The sequence below is a fragment of the Vidua chalybeata genome, chromosome 7 (assembly GCF_026979565.1).
Source record: "Vidua chalybeata isolate OUT-0048 chromosome 7, bVidCha1 merged haplotype, whole genome shotgun sequence".
Taxonomy (NCBI): domain Eukaryota; kingdom Metazoa; phylum Chordata; class Aves; order Passeriformes; family Viduidae; genus Vidua; species Vidua chalybeata.
In genome coordinates this window covers 16,286,842-16,307,944 of record NC_071536.1, presented here as the reverse complement: position 1 = coordinate 16,307,944, position 21,103 = coordinate 16,286,842, and the positions used below count along the sequence as shown (strand labels likewise).

General features: G+C 38.3%; 3 protein-coding genes across 5 annotated transcripts in view; 1 reads left to right on the top strand and 2 right to left on the bottom strand.

Annotated features, from left to right (window-relative positions):
• Nucleotides 1–83: 83 nt before the first annotated feature.
• On the bottom strand, nucleotides 84–4,823 carry FKBP7 (FKBP prolyl isomerase 7). Its single transcript, XM_053947477.1, has 4 exons — nucleotides 4,521–4,823; nucleotides 3,032–3,183; nucleotides 767–900; nucleotides 84–445 (listed from the first exon to the last, which is right to left on the bottom strand). The coding sequence occupies exons 1-4, from the start codon at nucleotides 4,727–4,729 to the stop codon at nucleotides 284–286; spliced, it is 657 nt and encodes a 218-aa protein (XP_053803452.1). The 5' UTR covers nucleotides 4,730–4,823; the 3' UTR covers nucleotides 84–283.
• A 134-nt stretch (nucleotides 4,824–4,957) lies between these two features.
• PLEKHA3 (pleckstrin homology domain containing A3) lies at nucleotides 4,958–16,493 on the top strand. 3 transcript variants are annotated; one of them, XM_053947475.1, is made up of 8 exons: nucleotides 4,958–5,197; nucleotides 8,773–8,889; nucleotides 9,973–10,128; nucleotides 10,793–10,929; nucleotides 11,877–12,041; nucleotides 13,149–13,192; nucleotides 13,768–13,883; nucleotides 14,619–16,493. In XM_053947475.1, the coding sequence occupies exons 1-8, from the start codon at nucleotides 5,158–5,160 to the stop codon at nucleotides 14,744–14,746; spliced, it is 903 nt and encodes a 300-aa protein (XP_053803450.1). In that variant the 5' UTR covers nucleotides 4,958–5,157; the 3' UTR covers nucleotides 14,747–16,493. The 3 variants fall into 3 exon arrangements, with proteins under 3 accessions (XP_053803450.1, XP_053803451.1, XP_053803449.1); XM_053947476.1 differs by lacking the exon at nucleotides 4,958–5,197 and adding an exon at nucleotides 5,398–5,634; XM_053947474.1 differs by lacking the exon at nucleotides 4,958–5,197 and adding an exon at nucleotides 5,899–6,013.
• A 3,331-nt stretch (nucleotides 16,494–19,824) lies between these two features.
• Nucleotides 19,825–21,103, bottom strand: part of TTN (titin) — a 236,396-nt gene continuing 235,117 nt past the window's right edge. Inside the window, exon 306 of the mRNA XM_053947624.1 lies at nucleotides 19,825–21,090. Within this exon, the coding sequence (XP_053803599.1) occupies nucleotides 20,792–21,090 (299 nt within the window). The 3' untranslated portion in view covers nucleotides 19,825–20,791. The remainder of the gene's footprint in view (nucleotides 21,091–21,103) is intronic.

Below are 21,103 nucleotides of genomic sequence, written 5' to 3'. Positions count from 1 at the left end.
TTTTCATCAGTATTTCACCAAATGAGAGACTAGTGAGCAATACTGTACGATTGGAACATGTTGTAGGAACCACAAATATTAGATCATGGTGTACTTCAATTTTATTTCTTTCGTTTGAAACATCTGACACATTTTATTAGCTGAATGTTAAAAATAAGATTTTTACAGTCACCTTAAGAGATATAAAAAGATTCCACGATAAAAAAAATACAAAAATTCTGTGACAAAGTATTATTATTTAGAATTCAGTGTGCAGAAAACAGCCAAAGATTTTTTAAAGTACTTAGAGTTCATCATGCTGGTAGACATTGTACTCCTTTGCTGATATGAAGCCATCTCCATCATGGTCATTCTTCTTAAATATATCAGCTAAGATTTCATCGTGGGCAGAGGGATGACGTTTTTTGCCATCTCTTGCAAACTCTTCTTTCAAATACTGGCTTATCTAGAAGAACAGGAAGAAGTCAAATCATTGTGACTTTTATGCTAGTACTCAATTTAGTTATCTTCAAGGACACTGGGGGTATACAAGTAATGTATTGTGATTCCAGTGCAGACACATCTACAGCTTGTCTACAGGAAGTGTGAGACTTATTAATGTATTAAAGCAAATTTCAGCAAACTACAGCACAGTGTAGTTTGTGTAAACACACAGAAACCTTACATGATCAGCTGCAGCAGAGGCAGCTCATGGAAAGATAACACTGATGCAGCCACACCTATAGTTTTATAAATTATTTGTTTCAAATTATTTGTATCATATTACCTCAAGTTCAGAGAGTTTCTTGTCACCGTCTTTGTCTATTTGATTGAATGCCTCAACACTACGAGGTCCTTTATTTACTGCATAAAGTTCAATCTCAAAGATCAGTGTTGCATTGGGTGGAATCTTGCCCTGTGCTATGAATAAAAGAAAAAAAAAAGCAGTTAAGGAATCAGACACTATGGGCAGAGATCACATGTATGATAAATTCACAGGTAAAGCATTTCTTTATTAAAAAAGGCCATGTTAGTATTCAGATTAAACTCTGAATTCAAATGTTGTACATCTAGACAGGAAGATTGATTGTGTTAGATAAATGATTTCAGAAACTTGCTAATCATGTACTTGCCTGAAACAAAACTGTATTGCATACTAATTCAGGTACTTTCAGAGATTAGGTGACTGGTTATCATGAAAAACAAATACTTCTAAAGTTCTCACTCTTTCACATCCTGTCATATGACAGGGCTTATTTAGAGACTAGTTCTAAGATATATGTCTTTATTAAACAGCTGCAATCTGATTTAAAACATAACAGTAGTAGATCAATGCTCCTATGCATTGTCGGTCTGAAGAAACAGACAATACCATGTTTTACCTACTTTGTACGAATTATACCTATGAATTTACCTATGGTAAAAGGTATTTTATGTATCCTGTAAAATAATGTTTAAAATGTACATCTCAAAAAGCAGCAACAGAATGCAAGTCATCTGACTTGCAAAAAATCCCTATAGAAACTTCAAACTACTGGAATACTTTGTCTGGCCTCTGAATTAAGAAAACAACTGTTAGAATTCTTTGTTCCTGGATCAAAGCATTTTCTACCACCTGATGTAAAACCAGCACTGTCTACAAACACAGGTCCACGTACCATGCATCTGGCAAAAAAGGGGAACTGAAAAGAGACAGCAACAAACCAATGCAGTCTAAAAATAGTACCAGAAGAGCATAAAGAAATCATGCAGTATAAAATTAAAATGTAAACATGCAAGCTGCCAAAGCCAGTGAGCATGACACTGTAACCTCAGAATTTTGAGCTTGTGTCCATCCTTCATAAACTGAAGAAAAGCTAAAGAATCTACACTGTAAACAGAAGATAAACAAAACCATTACACTACTCATCTAAAATCGCCATAGTAAAAATAACAGGTTTCAGAGTTCAAAAGGTTTTAACTTTCCATGCTTTAGAAAAGTAGTTGTTTTAAATACATCTGAATATAAATAATGATTTAAATACACCTTACAAAAGAAAGATACAATACTAGAATTCAGTGCCAGCAGTTTACAAATATACATACCAACAAAGGAAAGACATGTAAAGATTTAGAAAGCCACATGCATCTTTTCTAATTCAAGATTAGGCAGGTATCTTCCCCAGCATGCAGGAATACGCTGAGACAGAGGACAGGTGTGCTGTAGGAAAATGCTACTTCCTTCAAGTGCTACCTGGAACAAACAGTTAATACTAGTATTAAAGAACATTCTTTTATTTGCATCTGTGTTTTTCCTTTTTGTATGAAATTGTATTAAAAACAGAAGTGATACACTGAATTCTGACATATCAGTACCAAAATATTATTTTTACAGAGCAGGAGCTACCTTTTCACAGAAACTACTACACCCAGGTCAGAGCTGAATTTATCTGCATTTGAGTGCTGAAACACTGTATAAAACTTGTACTGGAACTTTTTTTAAGTAATCTGCATACTGAGTTATCTTATATTCAAATTAGATTTCATGCATTGCACTGTTGCAATTACTGTGTAATGTGATAATGAGAGCCATTAACTATTCAAAATGTAAGCAGTATTTTAAACAAATTATTTCTACTTAGATTAATTGCACTGCATTATATTTCATTTGATTCAGAAGATGCAGGTTGTCATTAAAAGGCTAAACAGGTAGCAGTCAAATAATAAAAACCAAATGTGACTGGAATTTAATATAGTAACACAATAATGCTGATATGGCTCATGGAGATCTTCCTTTTGCTGCCAATTTTTCACACTATGGCAATACTTGCGAAAACACATTGGGTGGCGTGTACTGAGCTCTAATGGGAACTGCAAGGCCTGGGTGTGGGTCTGGGGTCAGGACTTCTTAAACTGCGTAGCAATGAGCAGGACTGGGGCTGCACAGCTGCACTGCCTCCAAATGGAGCACCAGTTCTCACAGACATTTACAATACTATGTATTCAATTGTATGTTTCAAAGGGTAAAAATCACAGGAAAGACAAAGTTTAGAGTTAGAACTTCTTTTTTTACCATATCCTTGCTGTCCGTATGCTAATGATGGAGGAATTGTCACTTTCCGTTTTTCTCCAGGGCACATATTCATCATAGCAATATCTAAGCCTTTTATGACTTGTCCAACACCCAGAACAAACCATTTTGGATGACCTTCGTTTTGCGTCCGACTATTAAAAAAAAACTGTGTATGAGTAACATTAATAGAATATTTTTTAACATCAATATAACTTTTAGTTGCAGTTAGTAAGAACACAGATTATTAGCACACAAGAATGTTTAGAGTGCAAGACTACAAAGTATAAACACTTTTTCTGCTACATTTATAATTGAAGGTCAAATCTTGATATATGTAAGGGGAAAACCTCCTTTAAAAAAACAAAGAACACCCTTGTTTTTGAACTTCTTATAACAACATCCAATCTTCCTGATCATGTACACTGCACACCAGAAACAAGGTGACACTGCAGGAAGTCTCCAAGAAGAGGAATGTGGGGAGCACTAAAAAGCGAAAATGTCTTCAGCAGTTCACAACACTGTAGGATAGGATGGGACTGAGAGTGCAGGTGTGCGCTGGTGGAACCTGGCAATGTCGGCGGTAGGACTGTGTGCTCACCTACCACTCCGGCCAGCTCAGATAGCCAATGCTTGAGGCAGCTTCTGGTCTTATGAGGCCTCCCCATATGGGCACTACACTGAACAGCAACTGAGCAAAACATCCAGAGAACAACGCTCTAGGTACCAGTCAGTCACTTCAACAGGCAAAGAAATGTAAGTGAAATGGTACTGTTAAATGTAGAATTATCCTATATACTGATTTTTTTCTTTAATTATACAAGTGGAGGAATGGATCAAGATTTTGATGAGCTAAGCTACTGAGCTAAGCTATTGTCTGAGGATAGATGGATGGGGCAAAGTGAAAAAGCAAAAGACTAAATTATAACTTTGCGGTAAAATGGGCGGCACAACAAATCAAAAAGGGAAACAGCAACAGGCACGAGGCAAAAAGGCTGCAAACCACTAGTATAATAATGTGGTTACACTGCACAGTGCCAACTATATGGAAGTGGATGCTATATAAAAGTTTCTGCCTAAAATTGTTAGTGTGCATTCCTACCAGGAGCTCCTCCCCCCAGCCGAGTTTTTCTGCACAGGTTACAGCACAGAACATGGCAAACATGTTTTGTTTTTTTTTTTTTTCCCACACTGACAAAGGGGGGCTCCATGCGAGGTGTGGCTACAGGCTCTCGAAGCTTCTCCCTAGGGACTCCCTAGTTTGACCCTAGGGAAGTTCTGCATCCTTCAACACTCGGCTGAGGAAAAGTAAAGATAGAGACGGGGAGAAATTACTATTGCTGATGCGGTCAGTACGGGCCCCGAGCTGTGCCCACTCGGGAGCGCCCCGAGTCGCGCTTATCTGGCTTCGGATGAGTGGAGCGGCTGTGCCACGCACCCCGCCGGGCAGGGCCCACCGCCCGTCCTCCCACCCGGTGCCACGGGGGCTCACCTGCAGTAAAACTTGGATCCGTCGCTGGCCAGGAATCCGTCATAGTGCGCGTTCAGCAGGTCGCCCTTCTTGCTCTTCGGGCTGCAGGCCTCGGGGAGGTGCAGCACCTCTATCTGAACCTCCTCCGCTGCCGCCGTGCCGCCCTCGGCCCGCGCCGGGGCCGCCAGAAGCGCCAGAGGCAGCAGGAGCAGGGTCAGCCCTCGGCCCATGTTGCCCCGAGGCGGCCGCCGGCGTGGCACTATCCCCGCCGCGCCGAGGGGAGGGGGCCGAGCCAGCGCCGCCGCTCCGCCTCAGTCGCGCCGGACGTGGGGACGAGCCCGGCCCAGACAGCGGCCGCGAGGCGGGCGGTTCTTTGGGCCGCCCTCTCCGCTCAGGAAGTGGAAAGGACGTCGGAAGCAGCCGCGGGGTGGCGGGGCCGGGAGCGCGGCCGGGCGCGCATGGAGGATGCAGAGCACCCCGCGGGGCGGGCGGCGCCGCCGGAGCCGCCGCGGCCGCCGCGCCTGAGCTGAGCGGCTCCGCCTCTGCGCGGGGGAGGCAGCGGTGGGGCCGGGAGGGGATCGCCATCCCCGCGGCGGCCGCGGCCGCCCGTTCCCCGAGGCGGAGCAGGAGGATGCGGCCCGGCGCCGGGCTCTGAGCGATGGAGGGAGTCCTGTACAAGTGGACCAACTATCTAGCGGGTAGGCGCGGGGGGCCGGGCCCGGGGGGTGGCGGTTTGGGCTCGGCTCGGCCTCGGCCGTAATGCTCCGCTGCTACTGCCGCTGCTGCCGCTGCTGCCGCCGCCTCGGGGGTCCCGGCGTCCTGTGGCGGCCGAAGCTGTCGGTAACGCGTTGGTGAGACATTCGTGCTCGGAGCCAAGCCCCGGCGAGCGGCCGAGCGTCGCGACGGAGGCGGCCCTGGGGCGGCGGTCGCCTGGAGCCGGCTCCGGGGCCGGGCCGGGCCGTGGGACGCGCCTGGCGGAGCAGCGCCAGCGCTCCCCACTCTAGCCTGGTGCGGGCGGCGGCCGGGCCGGGCCGGAACCGGGCGAACACACTGCCCCGGCAGCCGCACGGGCGAGCTGTGCCCGGCCCTGGCCTTCTGCCGAGCCCCTCTCGCGACCTGGATTGCGCCTTGCCGAGTAAGTCAGAGACTCTCAGCGGGACAGGGAGCTCCTGTATCCCAACCTGGAAAACACATGGTGAACTTCAGTTTCATTAAATGTATTTTTGGAGGCGCTGCAGACAAAAATCAGCGTTTGTCTTGTTTTGTTTGGCTGATCCTCTGCAGTAATAGAGACACCATCTCCCTCTGGAGCAGGCAGTGGGCAGGCACTGGTGTCAAGGTGAAACGTTCCTCCTCTGACGCTGTGATAGGACTAATTGCCTCTCCCAAGCAGATTAGCGCTGGATCACATACCATGCTTAACCGTACCTCTTACTGCACTGCTTTGGCAGTATGTTTTTTGCTCTCTGGTTCTTCAGCGCTTCATATGTGGAATTCTGCCTCAGCATATGCAGGTTGTGAGTGTGAAGTGGTGTGAATCTTGGTTCTGAGGGATTATAAAATGTGGGGCACATTGTGAGGATTGTACAGATGTGCTGTGAAATGAAGTGTACAGAGCTTAATCTTGCATTTTTCAGAGCAGTTATGTGTCCACAGATATGGGCCTTCTGGTAAAAGGGACCAGTTGTGCTGTAATTAAATAGATATTTGATGTCTTTGTCTCTTCTTCACAGTAACTATAGAGGAAACACATAGAGGAAAAGTTGTGGTTATGAGAGAAAGAATGAGCACAAGGTTGTTTTCAAAATAATGAAAGTTGTCACTTTTACTTGTGTGACTGAAAATGTTGCCGTAGGAAAAGATAAATGGATAAAGGCAATGAACTTTTGAGGTGTTTGTTCCTCTTTTAAGTCTGTTATTTAATAAGCAAATACTCAACAGTAGCTGTGAATGCTATACATACAATGGACTGTTAGCATGCAGCTAACTTCTGCTGAAAGCCAGTAGTCCTCTAAACCAGTGAACTTCAGAACCCTTCCTTAGGCTTGTGCTGGCCAACAGAGAGCATCTACTTCATTTCAAACTTAGTCAGGGATTACCTACAATGTTCAGAATGTAGGAGGGCAGAATTTTGTAAAAAGTAATCTAATCATATTAGCAAAATGTTTAAATTTTATTATCGTCTGCCTTGTTACTCTACTATCTGTATAGTATCTGTTTTTGTGGCCGAAAATAGGCTGTAGTACTTGTCATTAATGCTAGACACCAAGCAGCAAAGGAGCTTGTTATTGTTGATGAAGTGTTGTGGAAAACATTTAGTTTCTTCCTTCATTAAAAGCAAACCAGAAATACAGCTGCTTTTTTTTTTTTTCTCCTCAGATAAGAATTTGTGAATTAAAAATTTGTTAAATATTTTCTCAAATGTAGGCTACTGCCAAGTTTCAAATTACAAGAGGTGTTTTTGTTCTTTGGCTTGCTTCTGTTAGGCACTTGACCTTTTAAGTCCTTTGCTTCTGTTTTTTTCCAGTACTAGAACAATGTGAGGATGGAATTCAGATAGGTTCCCTTTTTAACAGAATAAGACTGTTTTGACAGGCATTGACAGGAAATAAGGACAGTACAGAGTCCATGTATTGCAACAGAATGTGGCATAAAAAAAGATCCATGCATTTTTGAGTTGCATTTTACTGTCCTGTCTTTGAGTATTAATGTTGACATATGTGCACCATTTGAATTATTTCCTGTGTGAGTTCTTGTTCTTTAGAGTTTGTAGTTCTTAACATTCTGCTTTTAGATTTGAGCATGACGTGCTTTTTAGTTGTCACTCTGCATTTAAAAAGACATGTATGTTACTGTTACAGCTAGTAAACAACAAAAAAGAAACAACATGCAGTTACATATTACTATTTCTTTATCATGGAATGGTAATGTGATTTAATGCAGCCTGGTCCCATTCCTCTTGAATTAGTGTTACAACTTGTAATGACGCTGGTGCTGGAGTGTCTGCAGAAGGGCAGTGGAGCTGGTCAAGGGTCCAGAGAGTGAGTCATACCAGGACCAGGTGTGCCAGCTGAGGGGGCTCAGCCTGGAGGAAAGGAGGCTCACGAGTGACCTTATCTCTCTACAACTCCCTAACAGGAGATTGGAGCCAGGTCAGACTCAACCTCTTACAGATAACAAGTGACAAAATGAGAGGAAAAGGCTTCAACTGCACCATAGGAGGTTCAGGTTGGGCATCAGGAGGAAATTCTTTATGGAAAGGGTTGCATTGGAACAGACTGCCCAGGGAGGTGGTTATCGCTGTCCCTGGAGGTGTTGAGAAACAACTGGATGTGGTCTCCTTAGTGCTCTGGTCTAGTTGACAAGGTGGTGATTGGTTAAAGGTTGGACTAGTTGATCTTGGAGATCTTTTCTAACCTTTAATGATTCTATAATGCTGTGAATAGTATGAAGCCTGTAGCTAATTTCTGAGTCTGGTACCTGATTTCACTTCCTGTGTTAAAATACAGTGCTGCTGGATGGCCTTAGCTCGCTCTGTTGGGATGGCAACTGGAAAGCACCCTGGGCCACACTGTCATATTGCCAAATATCTACAGGGCTTGGCCACACAGTTTTTGCCGTTCCAAACCCTAAAACAAGCAGGAAGTTGAAATTTGGTGTCAAGTTGTAAAACAGAGGGATAATCTGCTCCTACTGTACAACTGACCCAGAGAATAATGGACCAGTGTAATTGTTATGCTCTATTGGAATATTTTAGTGCTGTGTTATTTGTAGAAATGGAGAAGTGTCAATACGTAAGTGCGAAATATAAAATTTTCACTGAAATACAGTAGCTAAAGGAAAACATAGCATAGCAGTTGGTGGCATCAGGCATTTATTTGTATCTTACAAATAAGTTCCTACAATCTTAGAAAAATCTGCCTGAAAAATACATTTGAATGAGAATGGGTTTTCAGAGGTATATAATTTAACAACCTTAAAAACAGGATTCTGTGGTGGCTAAATTAAAATCTAATTTTTCTCTAGAATGGAATACAGTGAAAGCAGAAGAAAAATCTTGCACCCAAAGAGAATGGGAATGGAATATCCGTATAACACTAGTCTGGTTATAGAGCGGCTTTGGTCTTCAGACTGCACAGATTGATTACTTCCTGGTGTGTTACAAGAATAATTTAATGTTCACCTCTTTTGTTAAAGTTTTAACAGCCAAAGAGATGAATTTTATTTACAATTTAGGAATTAGACTAAACTTTCACATTTTTGGTCTTTCTAGGCTGGCAGCCTCGGTGGTTTGTTTTAGACAATGGGATATTGTCATACTATGATTCCCAGGATGATGTTTGCAAAGGCAGCAAAGGAAGTATAAAGATGGCTGTGTGTGAAATAAAAGGTAAGAATTAATAGATTTCTGCTTGAGAAAATTTTAGCTGCCGTGGAAATAGAAAAGATCACCAACCATACATTTTTGCATCACGTGTTTTTCCTCCTCTGTTTTTGTTTACTTATAGTCCAGTGTGTCAGCTTCATAGTTCACAGATAATAATGAATTATCACACATATTATAATTAATATTATCAATATTAATGATATTTTTATCACATATAATAGTGACTTATTAATGAATGATAATAGTGAATAGAGTTCTGTGTTGAGATTTAGAACACACCATTTATTACTTTTTGTTTTTAATAGTTATGTGCACGTGGTTCATGCTTGAAGTTATGTCAGCTAGCTGCTTAGTTCTACTGATTTTTCCTCTTATGACCAGGGATAGAGACTTAATCGTGGAAGCCAGTTTTTCAGAAGAGCAGCAGCAGTGATCCAAAAGTGGAGATTCTTATAAACCAGAAATGTTTAGTCTTTTGGTTTCCTGGGTAATTTTTACTTTTGTCACTGTTAGTAGCTGTGCACATGCACAGGTCACGGGTGTATTTGACACAGTAAGTGAATGGTTTGTTCCGAAGTAAGAGTTTAGTCTTTAGTGTATTCCTAACTGTAGATCAGCCTCCTTGGCTAACAGCAAGATGTTTTCTAGCTTCCCATTGCTGTTGACTATTATTTTTTTCCAGATCCTCACAGCTGACTCAGCTTGTGATGTGGGTACTTTCTTATTAAAAAGTGGAAGTTATTTTACATAGGCCACCAAGTATTTTTCACCTGCTAACTCCTTTTTGTTAGTGTTTCTTTAGTGCAGATGAAATCAGTGATGTAAAGAAGGGAGGATCACTTTTTAAATTTTTTTTATGTTTGCCATTCCAGTTGATTTTACTTGTTATTTTGTTCTTTTGGTGAAGGAAAGGGGGAAAAAGGCTGAGAAGCTTTGGGCTTTTCCTTACTTAAAGTGGTGCTTTGTGATTTACTGTATTATTGTGGGATTATCATAAGCGTTTTAAAACATTTTGAGCAGTATTTAATGATTGTTACTCAGTTGAGGTTATTATTATTTCAAATTTTTTTTCTCTTCTATCACAAGTTCATGCAACAGACAACACAAGAATGGAGCTAATCATCCCAGGGGAGCAGCATTTCTATATGAAAGCAGTTAATGCAGCTGAAAGACAAAGATGGCTGGTAGCACTGGGGAGTGCAAAAGCCTGTTTAGCAGATACAAGAACAAAAAAAGAAAAAGGTATGTGTGTTACCTAGAGTAACTAGTTACTAGGTAACACTTCTTCAGATAATCATAGTGCAAATATTGTGGTACAAAGTCAGTATTATTGTATTTTAGTATAAATTGTAATTATTTCTAGTCATCTCTATGGTAAACTCCCCCTCAGTATTAGAGTTAGAAGTCACCTGCATTGACCTCTTGTATCTTAAGAAGCTGAAATACTACAAGGTGCTGTTGTCACTAGAATAAACATACTGTTTGTAGTTGTTGTGAAGACATTTCATTTCTGATGAAATGACTATAGTGACTCTTTATAGTAACTATTATTTTTTCCATAATTTCTCTTGAAAGGCTTAAAGTAACTGTTTCCAGCCACTCTGGTGGGAGGCATAAGTTTTATTCAGTAATTTTTTCAACATTACATGGCAGCCAAGAAATATTATTCTTTTATTTTTCCTGATAATGTGCCTTTTTCATAAAAGTAATTGAATTAGCACCAGTTATCCAAAAGTATTGTTTGCTTCAAGTATAATTCTTGATTCATTCCAGGATCCAGTTTTCCTCAAAATCAAGTGGAAGTTAAAGTTGATTTTTAAATTGATCATTAAATGAAAAATGCTTAAAAATGACAATGTGTTTGTACGTTGTATGCAATAAATTGATATTTCCATTTTTTCCATAGAAATAAGTGAGACCAATGAATCTCTTAAAACCAAAATGTCTGAACTTCGTCTCTACTGTGATCTTTTAATGCAGCAAGTTCATACCATACAAGAATTTGTTCACCATGATGAGACTCGCTCTCCTCCCAGCATTGAGGTGCACAATTCTAGAATTTCTTTACATTCCATTATATAATACACCTCAAGTTACTGTTGTTGTCTTAAACCTTATTCATCTCCCCAGTGTTGGGAGACTTACCCTAATGTCAATTTTTGAATGCTTGTGTGTAGATTTTCTGTGTGTAAAGTACCTGGATGGTTTAACTGTAATTGTGCCAGGTGTTAGGAACCAGTAGTTGTTCCTGAGCCATTTGGTTGAAAGGCCAGTAGAGCTATCATGTGAGCAATACAATATTTTGTCTTGTTTTGCATCTCTGTTCAAGTAGTTGATACAGTCTGTTTGTCCATTCCTACTTTCTTATGTGGGATGATATTCCATTTTTTTATCAGTGAAAACTAGTGTTCCAGGCATTGGAAACATGCAGTGTAGATATCTGTCTCTGAATATGCACAAGTACAATACTAGAATGTATTCCTTCTTTTGAATGAAAGGACTGGAAATTGTGAATGACTTCATTCTTTGCACTCTTGAGCAGCTTGTGAACAATGTTGGTCCTTTAGTGCAAAGGCAGGGGTTGATGTTTAGTCACAACAGAGCAAGTTTTCGGTTTAGGGAGGTGAAATTGACCTGCAGCTCCTTGCTCCAGAGTGATAAAACTGTTCACACCTTCTGCTGCAATTCATTTGTTTCACTGAATGATCTTCTGATACCAGTTAGTCACTCTGAGACAAGCTTTGCAGTAAGACATTGTTGGCTGGTACCCTAAAGAAATTCAGATGTCAGAAAGAAATTGCAATGCTGTCAAATGTGTTTTCTTAAATTTGCCTTATGGTAAGGTGTACATTTGATTTAAAAAATGAGAAATGTAAATTCTTAGTGATAATGAGGGAAATTAGTGTGTCTGGGAGAGGTGATGGAGGAAAGTCATATTTGCATATTTTATTTTTTTTCTTGCTTATGCTTGTACTTTCATTTACTTTCAGAACATGAATGAAGCCTCTTCCTTGCTTAGTGCCACATGTAATACATTTATCACAACACTTGAAGAATGTGTGAAGATCGCTAATGCCAAGTTTAAGCCAGAAATGTTCCAGCTGCCTCACCCTGATCCCTTGGTTTCTCCTGTGTCACCATCACCTATTCAAATGGTTTTGACATTTTCTAAGTGTCGTACTGGTGGTTAGACTGGGGGGAGAATGCTGTGCTATTGTTATGTGTTATGATGTCCACAGCTGAAATCTTGACTGAGTTATAAATCAGTACTGGTCCCAAATATAAATCAGTTTTCCGTTCTCAGTCTTTTGCTTTGCAGTTTGCTAGCCTTTACATCATCAGTGTCAAGGCCCTGTAATGAGGTATCTCATAAATGAATGAGGTTTAACTTTTCCTCAGTTCAGCTGCTTGGTTTTTTTAGAGTGCTAACCATACATTAATCATAAAAATTATATAACTTCACCTCCTGCTTAAGTGCTTTGTGACTTGGAGCACTTCAGCAAGATAGCATATGTTTCAGTGTCTGTAATTCAATATGTTTTTATTAATATATCATTCCCTTATTTAACAAAAAGATATATAATGATGAAGATATTACTTGCATAACTATTCACTATTAATTCATTCCCTTAGAAAGACAGTGTATAGGGAATCAAGTGCTTTCTCAGTTCTGTGTATGTTTTCCAAAATGAGCTGTATTGAGCAATTCTGTTGTGGGAATCTCTTTCTTTCCATATGGATCTTTCATCTCTTTATCTTCAATCCCTTTACTTACAAAGTTGATAATTATGATTTAAAATAATAACTTTTTATATGCATAGAGATTTTACAGTAATAGCAGAGAAGCCACAGGGAATCAAGAGGCATAATTTGGCTTTATTGTGTAATGAGGAATTTAAACTTCATTTGGTAAAGGAAAAATGTCTTGATACTTCTGTATATCATAGGAATTAACAATGGCTCCTTGAGGAGCTTCAGTGCAAGAGGGAATGAATTCCATAGCTAGGAGGTAGCATCTTTTTGTAGTAAACTATTTCCTGTGTGAATGTTCTAAAACTTATGATATTGATGGCAGTCCATCTGTTTTCATATAGTTTAATCAGATTTTTAACTGAGAGTGGTTGCTTTTTATAAAAAAATATTACCATCTCTCTTTGTAAAGACTGTAAATAAAGTAAAAAGTAATGTAGATATCCATATCATTCTTCTGAGTAGCTTGTGACATTTTTGTTGTTGTTTGTTCTTTGGAATTTTTCCCCTAGATGAAGCGTTCCATTAGCCACCCTGGTCCTTGCTCTTCAGAAAGGTAATTTTCTGTTATACTTAAGTTTTTCCTGTGTCTCAAACGACCTCCCTGAACTTGCCAGCATTAAAATCAAAATGTGAGAAGAATTGTTTGCTTGGAGAAAAAATTAAAAATCATAAATTGATCTAATTTTAAAAACAAAAGGTGCAGATTATCAGCTATTGCTGGCAGCTGCTATTTTTAATACAGTACCAAAATTTTATCATGCTAGAAGATCTATGCAAATGGCTTGTTTTGACAAGTTCATGAAATTAGAGCTTGAAACGCTAACATTCTTTTTCAGTCAGTATTTCAGTTTCTCAAATTATTTCCTTCATTTTTATTTCCACTTTCAGGCTTTGCAGTTGTGAAAATAAGATTGTTGACTGTGTTATTTTTAGTCTGCTATAATAGACTAGTATAGTAAAAAGCACTAATACTCACAATTTAATCTAAGCACCAGAGTTATTTCCAATTTAACGTATATAAAATTGGTTGGGTTGGAAATAACCAAAGTTATTTCAAATTTAAAGTATATAAAATTTGTGTGGATTGTTACAGATTTTGCTTACTAATAGATTTCATTTCCTTTTTAGGATTAATCACTCTGTAAAAGAACCAGGTTTATCTCTTCACCGATTTTCTCAGAGGCGCAGACGAACATACTCGGATACAGAATCTTACAGTGATACACTTTCTGAAGATTCTCAGAGTAAGTTTGAAAGGGAGGGAGTTTTTGTATTTTTAAGAACAATTTATTTCCCTGTTTAGAGTGGCACTGATATTAGCATGAGGAAAAATGTTTTATTTGTAAGATTCCTATATTATAAATCAGAGCACTTGTTGTATAGTTTGTTACCTGATTGACTTATGCTGGTTTCCGTTCATATTACAAATGATCTTGCAGCTGGAGTAGTGACATTGAAATCAGTGGGATTACTGGCAAGATAAAACTAAGGCATATCCAGAAAATGGGTGTTTGTTCTAATAGACTCTCACACTAATGATTATCTGGTAGGTGGTGTGGAATATTGCTGTTTGCCATCTGCTTATTGTCACAGTAGAAATTATCTTTTTTTGACTTCTGTGAGTTGCAGGGGTAGTTCACTCACTGCATTGTGGAAAGATCGTTCATTTCAGTGGCTTCTTGCCTTTTGTAGAGAACACTGCAGCTCTGAAGGCACGCACCCTTGCCAATAATAAAGATCATGATCAGAATTAAGTCCCTCCTGATTAGATGGGCTGCATTAGGAGTCAGTTCTTCAGTGTTTTTTCCTTCTGAATATTGCTGGCATTTTGACTCCATTATAACTCCTCTCAAGCAGACTTTAACTTGATTAGTTCTTTGGATTGCTTATATATAGGAAATACTTTGCAAATACAATAATTGAGAGATTGAATGATACTTTTGAGGATTGAAAATTAAATACTTAACTGATCTCTGTAGGATCTGCCCATTGTTCTAGAAGTGCTGTCAATGGAGATCTGGTATCATCAACCATTCCTGAAGAAAGTAAATCAGTGTCAAAGGAAAGATCTGAACTGGAAGAGACACTTTCATCCTTTCCCTCCTGAAGCAACTGAAAGTATTAAATTTTCTATAAATAATGCTATGCAAAAGCTGCTGTAATTATACTGTTGTTATAGGAAGTAGTTATTTCCCTTTTTAGAAGGATTTCTCTGCACTTTATAGAATAACGTAAATACTATCTTGGAAGTGTATTTTATCTTTATATAGTTTATTTGCAAGAGTATTTTCCTAATATTTCACAGTTTGAATGTGCATTTTTTGGAAAAAATGATGGCTTTAACAGATAAGAATCCACATTTGTAAATGCAGCTCTTTTTAAAAAAGTGTGGAGGACTGACTGATATGTTAGTAAACAAGCATTATAAACTTCAGCAAAAAGTTTTCATTTTTTTTGAGAAAATGCAACTTGTGCCATGGGCCTCTTGGTCATTTGTACCAGGTCATCCACGTGGAGCTGTGATTAGCCCCACAATGGCTTTTTTTTTTTTTTTTTTTGCCAGTGTTAGGGCTGTGGGAATGGGCACTAATAGCTCTGCTCCAGCAGCTTGACGGTAATTGACATTGCCGCCTTTAAAAACACAAGGATATACATAATCCAGTCCTTATTTTTAGGCAATGAAAGTAGAAATATTTAGTGTATTTTTCTAAACAAATGTATAAAAATAACTTAATATGAAGTATTTGTACCAAACATGGGATATTTAATAGTTTTTATTTATTTATTCTTTTTTGCATCAAAAATTTCTACCTACTTTCACTACTAAAGGTCTAAAGATCTACTAAAAGCTTCAAAATGTGCATAAATTGTTTCTGGGGTGTGTAGCATTACAAATAATTAATACAGTGCTGTTAAGATTTACTCTGCTTACTTAAGATGTGTTCTTAGCAAAGTGTGATAAAAACAAGAGCTGAAATGTTAGACCGTTCTAAGCTGCTGTACTAATGAATATTTGTATCTATATATGTTTTATTTATGACATATTTATACAAAAGGGACCGTCTGTTTTTGCAACTCCTTTATATCATTTGAGGATGGTATACACCAGAAGATGGATTCTGCTCTCAGTTGCATCAGTGTAAATTTGCATTAACTGTAAGTGAGGTCAGAGTCTGATTCTCTTAATAATTAATGAGTAATATAGTACAATAGTGCCTACTAGCACCTTGGTCAAGAAGGTTGTTAATGTTAGCATTGTAAGCTTTTGGGGATTTTTTGGGTGTTTGTTTAGGGATGAACTTTGTCTATGAGGTCTTAGCTGTAGAGCACTTGAAGCAAGCCATTTACTGTTCTTGATTTACACAACTGCTAAATAAATGTACAGGGTTTTTTGTACTCAAGCACATACCAAAATCTGTTTTTATAATCAGATCTTTAATTTGGTTTAACTAAGTCTTCCTTTTGTGTATATAAGTAATATGAAGCAGGCTGGAAAGAACAGATGGAAAGGGAGCTTTCCTTAAAAATTTTTGGAATGTTGATTTATCTAAATCAAAATAGGTCCAAATGTTGAGGAAAAACATATGAGCTGTTGGTCTTAATAAATTGCCAGTTTATAAACCATTATGTCTGGTTTAAGTGGAGTGGAATGGTTTGTAAAAGGGGTTTGTGGATACCAGCTCAGAGCTGTCATTTGTGCTCAGTTCTGTCAGTTTTCATGCAAACTGGTATATGCATATCAGCCACACACATGCTTGTACATTTTTTTTTCTGAATGTTTGTTTTAATGTATTCTGTATGACACAACAGTTGTAAAAATAAGTATTAAAGAAGATGTTCAGAGAAGTAAACTACATGCTGCAATTAGAGTGTTGTCTTGAATAATACACTGTCAGAAGTGCTTTTTGAAATTTCACTGAAGTTTCTGCCAACTTCTGCAGTGTTAATTACATGTCACAATGACAGATACCTTTTTCTGCTTCCACCTACTACGAAGAAAAGGGGCTGGACTCCATGTAGTGCAAAAACAAAGTGGGACTGATCAGTGAATGTCATAGTAAGTAATCATTTTAAATACTGCCACAAGACAAAAGTTGTTGCGATCATATCCAAGCACAAATTTTGCATGGAATTGCTTCAATGGTGTTTTGGGTTTTTCTAGGTCCACAAAGCCATCATTTCAGCTTTATGTATATATGTGTGATATGTTTCTATTAAATCAGTCTTTTTATAGATACCTGTGCCAAACATCCTAAAATGTATTTCAGTGAAATTAGTGAAGATAATAAGCTGTCATACTTTTGGTAACTGGAGTTAAGAAATAATTTCTGAAAGTTATCTGGCTAAATCATAATGATCCATGCAAAATAAGACTAAAAAATACCTGGCTGCTCTTACATATTTAATTTCCAGATTTATGGGAGAGCTTTTCAGGAATGCCTGATTGTATCATTCTTGTTACTGCAGAATGAGAGCTGAACCTCAACAGAATAGGTAGTTAGTACTTCTAGTTTTGATCTCATGGTCTTCTGAAGAGATCAATCTGAAACTAGTTCAAATTTCTAAATCGTATTCATCACTTAAAGAATATAAGCATGGGACATACATTTAGATGAAAAGCAGTAACTTCAGTTACATGTGAAGTTCCTAACATCAGATAATTAGAATGCTTAGAAATTACCAGCTTCCATTATAAAGAATTAATGGTAAGGTACTCAAGGATTTGGAGAGCTGTGAATACTGAGATTACAATGTTCAAGGGCTTTAAAGTACTGTAAATTAATGTTATGTCTTTCAATTTAGTAATTCAGCTTCACTTTTTAATTTTTTTTTCCTCAGAGGAAGCAGTCTTTGGGATAGGAATACTTCAGTGGTTGCTTTTGCAAAAAATGTTATTCCTTACTTAAAAATTGAAATCACACCTATTTGTTTTTGTTATTTTCACAAATTATAGACTTGGGATTTGCTACACCCCTATCACTGAGTAGTCTAGTGTAGCTGTTTTTCCTGTTGGTGCAAATTAGAAACTTTTAAAAGGGGTGTGATACCTGAATAAAGAAAATGTCTGTGTCTGAAAACCAGCTAAAATTCAATAAAATTAATCTCTCAGTGTTATTATGGCTCTCCACCATTACAGTTATTTTTCTCAGGCTGCCACATGTAAAATGTTAGTAGAAAATACATAACTCTATAGTAGGATTTATACAGCAACTCACAGAGCTTTGTTAAAAAGTTTTTCCTTATGCATTAGCACTCAGGAAACATGAGTGCCAAATGCTTTCATACAGTATATCTGTGGTGGGATATTTTTATAAACTTACAGCACAATAGATCTGATTGATCTATCTTATCTATCTATGAGAGCAAATGTCAGCTTATATAGTTAGAAATCCCAGTATTTGACCTGGATATAGTAACTAAATAATTCAGAATGTTTCTTTTCATCCAGAGACTGCTTTATCTATTGTCTTGAAAAATGTTATTCTTAGGGATGTGTTCTGTGAAATGGAATATTGAAGCTTTAGGTTGTGACTTCAGCCGTGTCACTCTAGGTTAGCATTTGCTTAGCAGTCATGTGGAAAAACACTGGCTCAGCTGGTCAGCCTGAACATTATCTATTCAAGCTGTGTTTCAGCAAAGCCCCTAAGTATTTTAAATCCTATTTTTAGACTTGAGTGACTCATCTGCCGAAGTGCTGTGCAGAGTTGGGCCAGAGAGGTACTGGCAGGATGAACTTGCTTACAGTGTCACACCAGTGTGTTTTCTCTTCATCGAGTGAGTGTTTTGAGACTCACTAGAGGCCATGTGAGATTGAGTTTCCAGTAGCCTTTGTGTAGAAGAGGCCATGGTTAAATTTGCAGTGCTGTCTATCATTTATCTCTTTCTGCTGAGATTATTAAATATTTAGTGTGTTTTTAGTGTTAGTTTTTTATGTCCCTGTGTACACAAGTTATTTATTAGCTAGACAAGACTGTACCTACGCATTTTTGTCTTGTATTGAGTTTGTTGGTTGGGGTGTTTTTAAACATCAAAAAAAATTTTAAAAATGTAGAAGTTTTCTTGAGGTTTTTCTTTGTTTTTTTTTTTTTTTTTTTATCTTTGAATGGTTTAAAGATTAAAATACACAGCCTTTTAAACTTAATTTTTATTCTTTTTTACTTTTCTCCCTAAGGAAGAAATACCATGCACTCTTAAACTCTTTCATACTTGTAATTACTGCTTCCATCACTTGAAAAAGTTTGGATTTTGTCCTGACCCAGAGCTTAGCTCTTCTGAAATCTTTATTTTTTTGTTAGTCCTTGTTTTGTCCCCATTTCTTAGCTTTCCTGCATAATTTGGATAGATAGTGATTGGTAATATACAGGATTATAAGAATGTATAAAAAAAGGTTCTTCTTATAAAAAAAAGACAGTGTGTATTTTTGGAATAGGTTTTTAAACATTCTATCTGCTTCTTCTGATGAACTTAAGGTTTTTGTTTTTTGTTTTTTTTTTTAAGTAGTAGTGGTATGCTGAAAGTCATAGCAATGCATCATGTTTGCTAAGTAATGCTCTTGCTCCACTTACAGCTCCTGAAGTGTTGCATGAATGTGTTTGCTCTCAAGCTTTTTCTACAGAGTGAATTCTAGAAGCAGACTTGCTCCTTTGACCTTGATACTCTTTTCCCCATAGATAACATATCCCAACCCCTCCCACAACCCTCCAAATGTTGAAGACAGGCTTTGCTCTGACAGATATGTCAGCTGACTTGTAGGATGAAGAATTGATTAATCACCCAAGGGAGGTGACAAGACAACTTGTTGGTCCAGGCAATTAGGGTCAACTAGTCTCTACTAGTTGCAGCTGCCAAAAAAACAAGACACACTACAACAAGTGTGAAGGAAAGCCTGGAAATAACAGAGGGATAAGAACAGCACAATGCTTAGGCATGTGCTAGAATTTATCCTTTCTCAATAAAGAACATTTGTGAAGAACATATTTTTTTTTAAGTAACTTTCCAAGGCTAGCTGGTGGATAGGCTGTTTCTGATAGATGGCTGGATTGTCAACAGTTAACGACCTGGTTTACGTTGGAGAACTGCATTTCTACTCATCCTTTGTTTTAGCAAGTCTTTTTCTGTAGTGTAGTACAGGAACTGTAAAAGCAGCATAATAAATAAAGAGGGAGTCACAGACTTTATGGTGCAGAAAGCATGCTTTATTTCAAATGAATGATTCTATCTCAAGGAGGTTCAACAGCTACCAAGCTCTATTACTACATTAGGAGGACTAAAGCAAATTGAAGTGCAGGCTGGTATTTGATGTTGTAGCAACAGTTTGTTTTCAAACTGTGGTTCATTGCTTAGTTGCCCGGAAGTGACTACTGGGTGTCTAATACTACCACACAAACTCAATCACTGCACCCTAAGAACCTCCGAGATGGGGTACTGCTGCTGCACTTGAATACCTAAATAGCTTTGTTGATTAAGGGGATGGCCAGGTGATGTTACTTTTTATAAAGCTATTCAGGCAGTCAATATGTCAGAAACAGTACACAGTGGGTGAACAAAGTGCTGGCCGCTTGCACTTTGTCCAGAAATTGTCAGTCAGGTATGAAAATTATGACACAATCAGATCCAATGTAAAACATCAAAGCAGTGCTTACAGGAGGGTAATTGCAAACATCACCAATGCCTTACATTTCTGATTCAACATAAATATTTGTGCACGTATGAAATACTGTGCACAGTATCATGTCTTAGGTGTAGGTAATCTTCAACAGGGAGTCTCTCTACCTGTTGAGGCATTCTTAGACATCAACAATGAGTTGAGGCGCAAAAATTAGTTAAATGTTGAGCAGGGTAGTCGTTTGCTAGGAAACTTTCCCCTGCCAACTGTTAGTTCCAAAAGTTACGTTTCAAAATGTCATAAAATAAACGGTACAAAACTTCATAACCGTTCACTTCGGCTATATACAGTATGTACATGTCAGTGAAAAAAGTGTTTTAAAATCTTAGGTCAATAATGACTATAAGTCATAATGTATAGATCTGGACTTTGTCTCATTCAGGTAGGTAAAAAAATATTTTTCTTTTATATTTACATATCAGATATTTCAGTCCATATATGAATCACTTGTAAAAATACAAGTGCAAATAATACAGATTAAGCTCTCTAAGGTGATCGGATATTTATATTCACAGTGGCAGAATCGGTGCCAAATTCATTCCCTAAATTCAGAGTATAAAGTCCACCGTCATTCTTCTGGACATCCATGATGATCAGGGTGGTTAGATCTTCACTGGTTTCAATGTGGAATCTGCCTTGCTGGTCCTGACTGGTAATTTTTCTCCCTCTGCAGTACCATGTTATTTCAGGAGCAGGTTCACCCGAAAAGGCACAGGATAATGTGAGAACTTTTCCTTCCTCGATACTGATATCAGATGGGAGAGCTTCAATTTTGGGTGGTACTCCTTTATAAAATAG

Excerpts from the sequence above, each read along its gene's own strand:
- FKBP7 (XM_053947477.1), bottom strand. The coding sequence starts at position 4,729 with ATGGGCCGAGGGCTGACCCTGCTCCTGCTGCCTCTGGCGCTTCTGGCG. Across the intron at positions 901-3,031 it reads ATACGGACAGCAAGGATATG|CACAGGGCAAGATTCCACCC; the intron begins GTAAAAAAAGAA and ends TTTTATTCATAG. Across the intron at positions 446-766 it reads AGAAACTCTCTGAACTTGAG|ATAAGCCAGTATTTGAAAGA; the intron begins GTAATATGATAC and ends CTGTTCTTCTAG.
- PLEKHA3 (XM_053947474.1), top strand. The coding sequence starts at position 5,914 with ATGCTTAACCGTACCTCTTACTGCACTGCTTTGGCAGTATGTTTTTTG. Across the intron at positions 12,042-13,148 it reads CACCATCACCTATTCAAATG|ATGAAGCGTTCCATTAGCCA; the intron begins GTTTTGACATTT and ends TTTTTCCCCTAG. Across the intron at positions 13,884-14,618 it reads ACTTTCTGAAGATTCTCAGA|GATCTGCCCATTGTTCTAGA; the intron begins GTAAGTTTGAAA and ends TGATCTCTGTAG.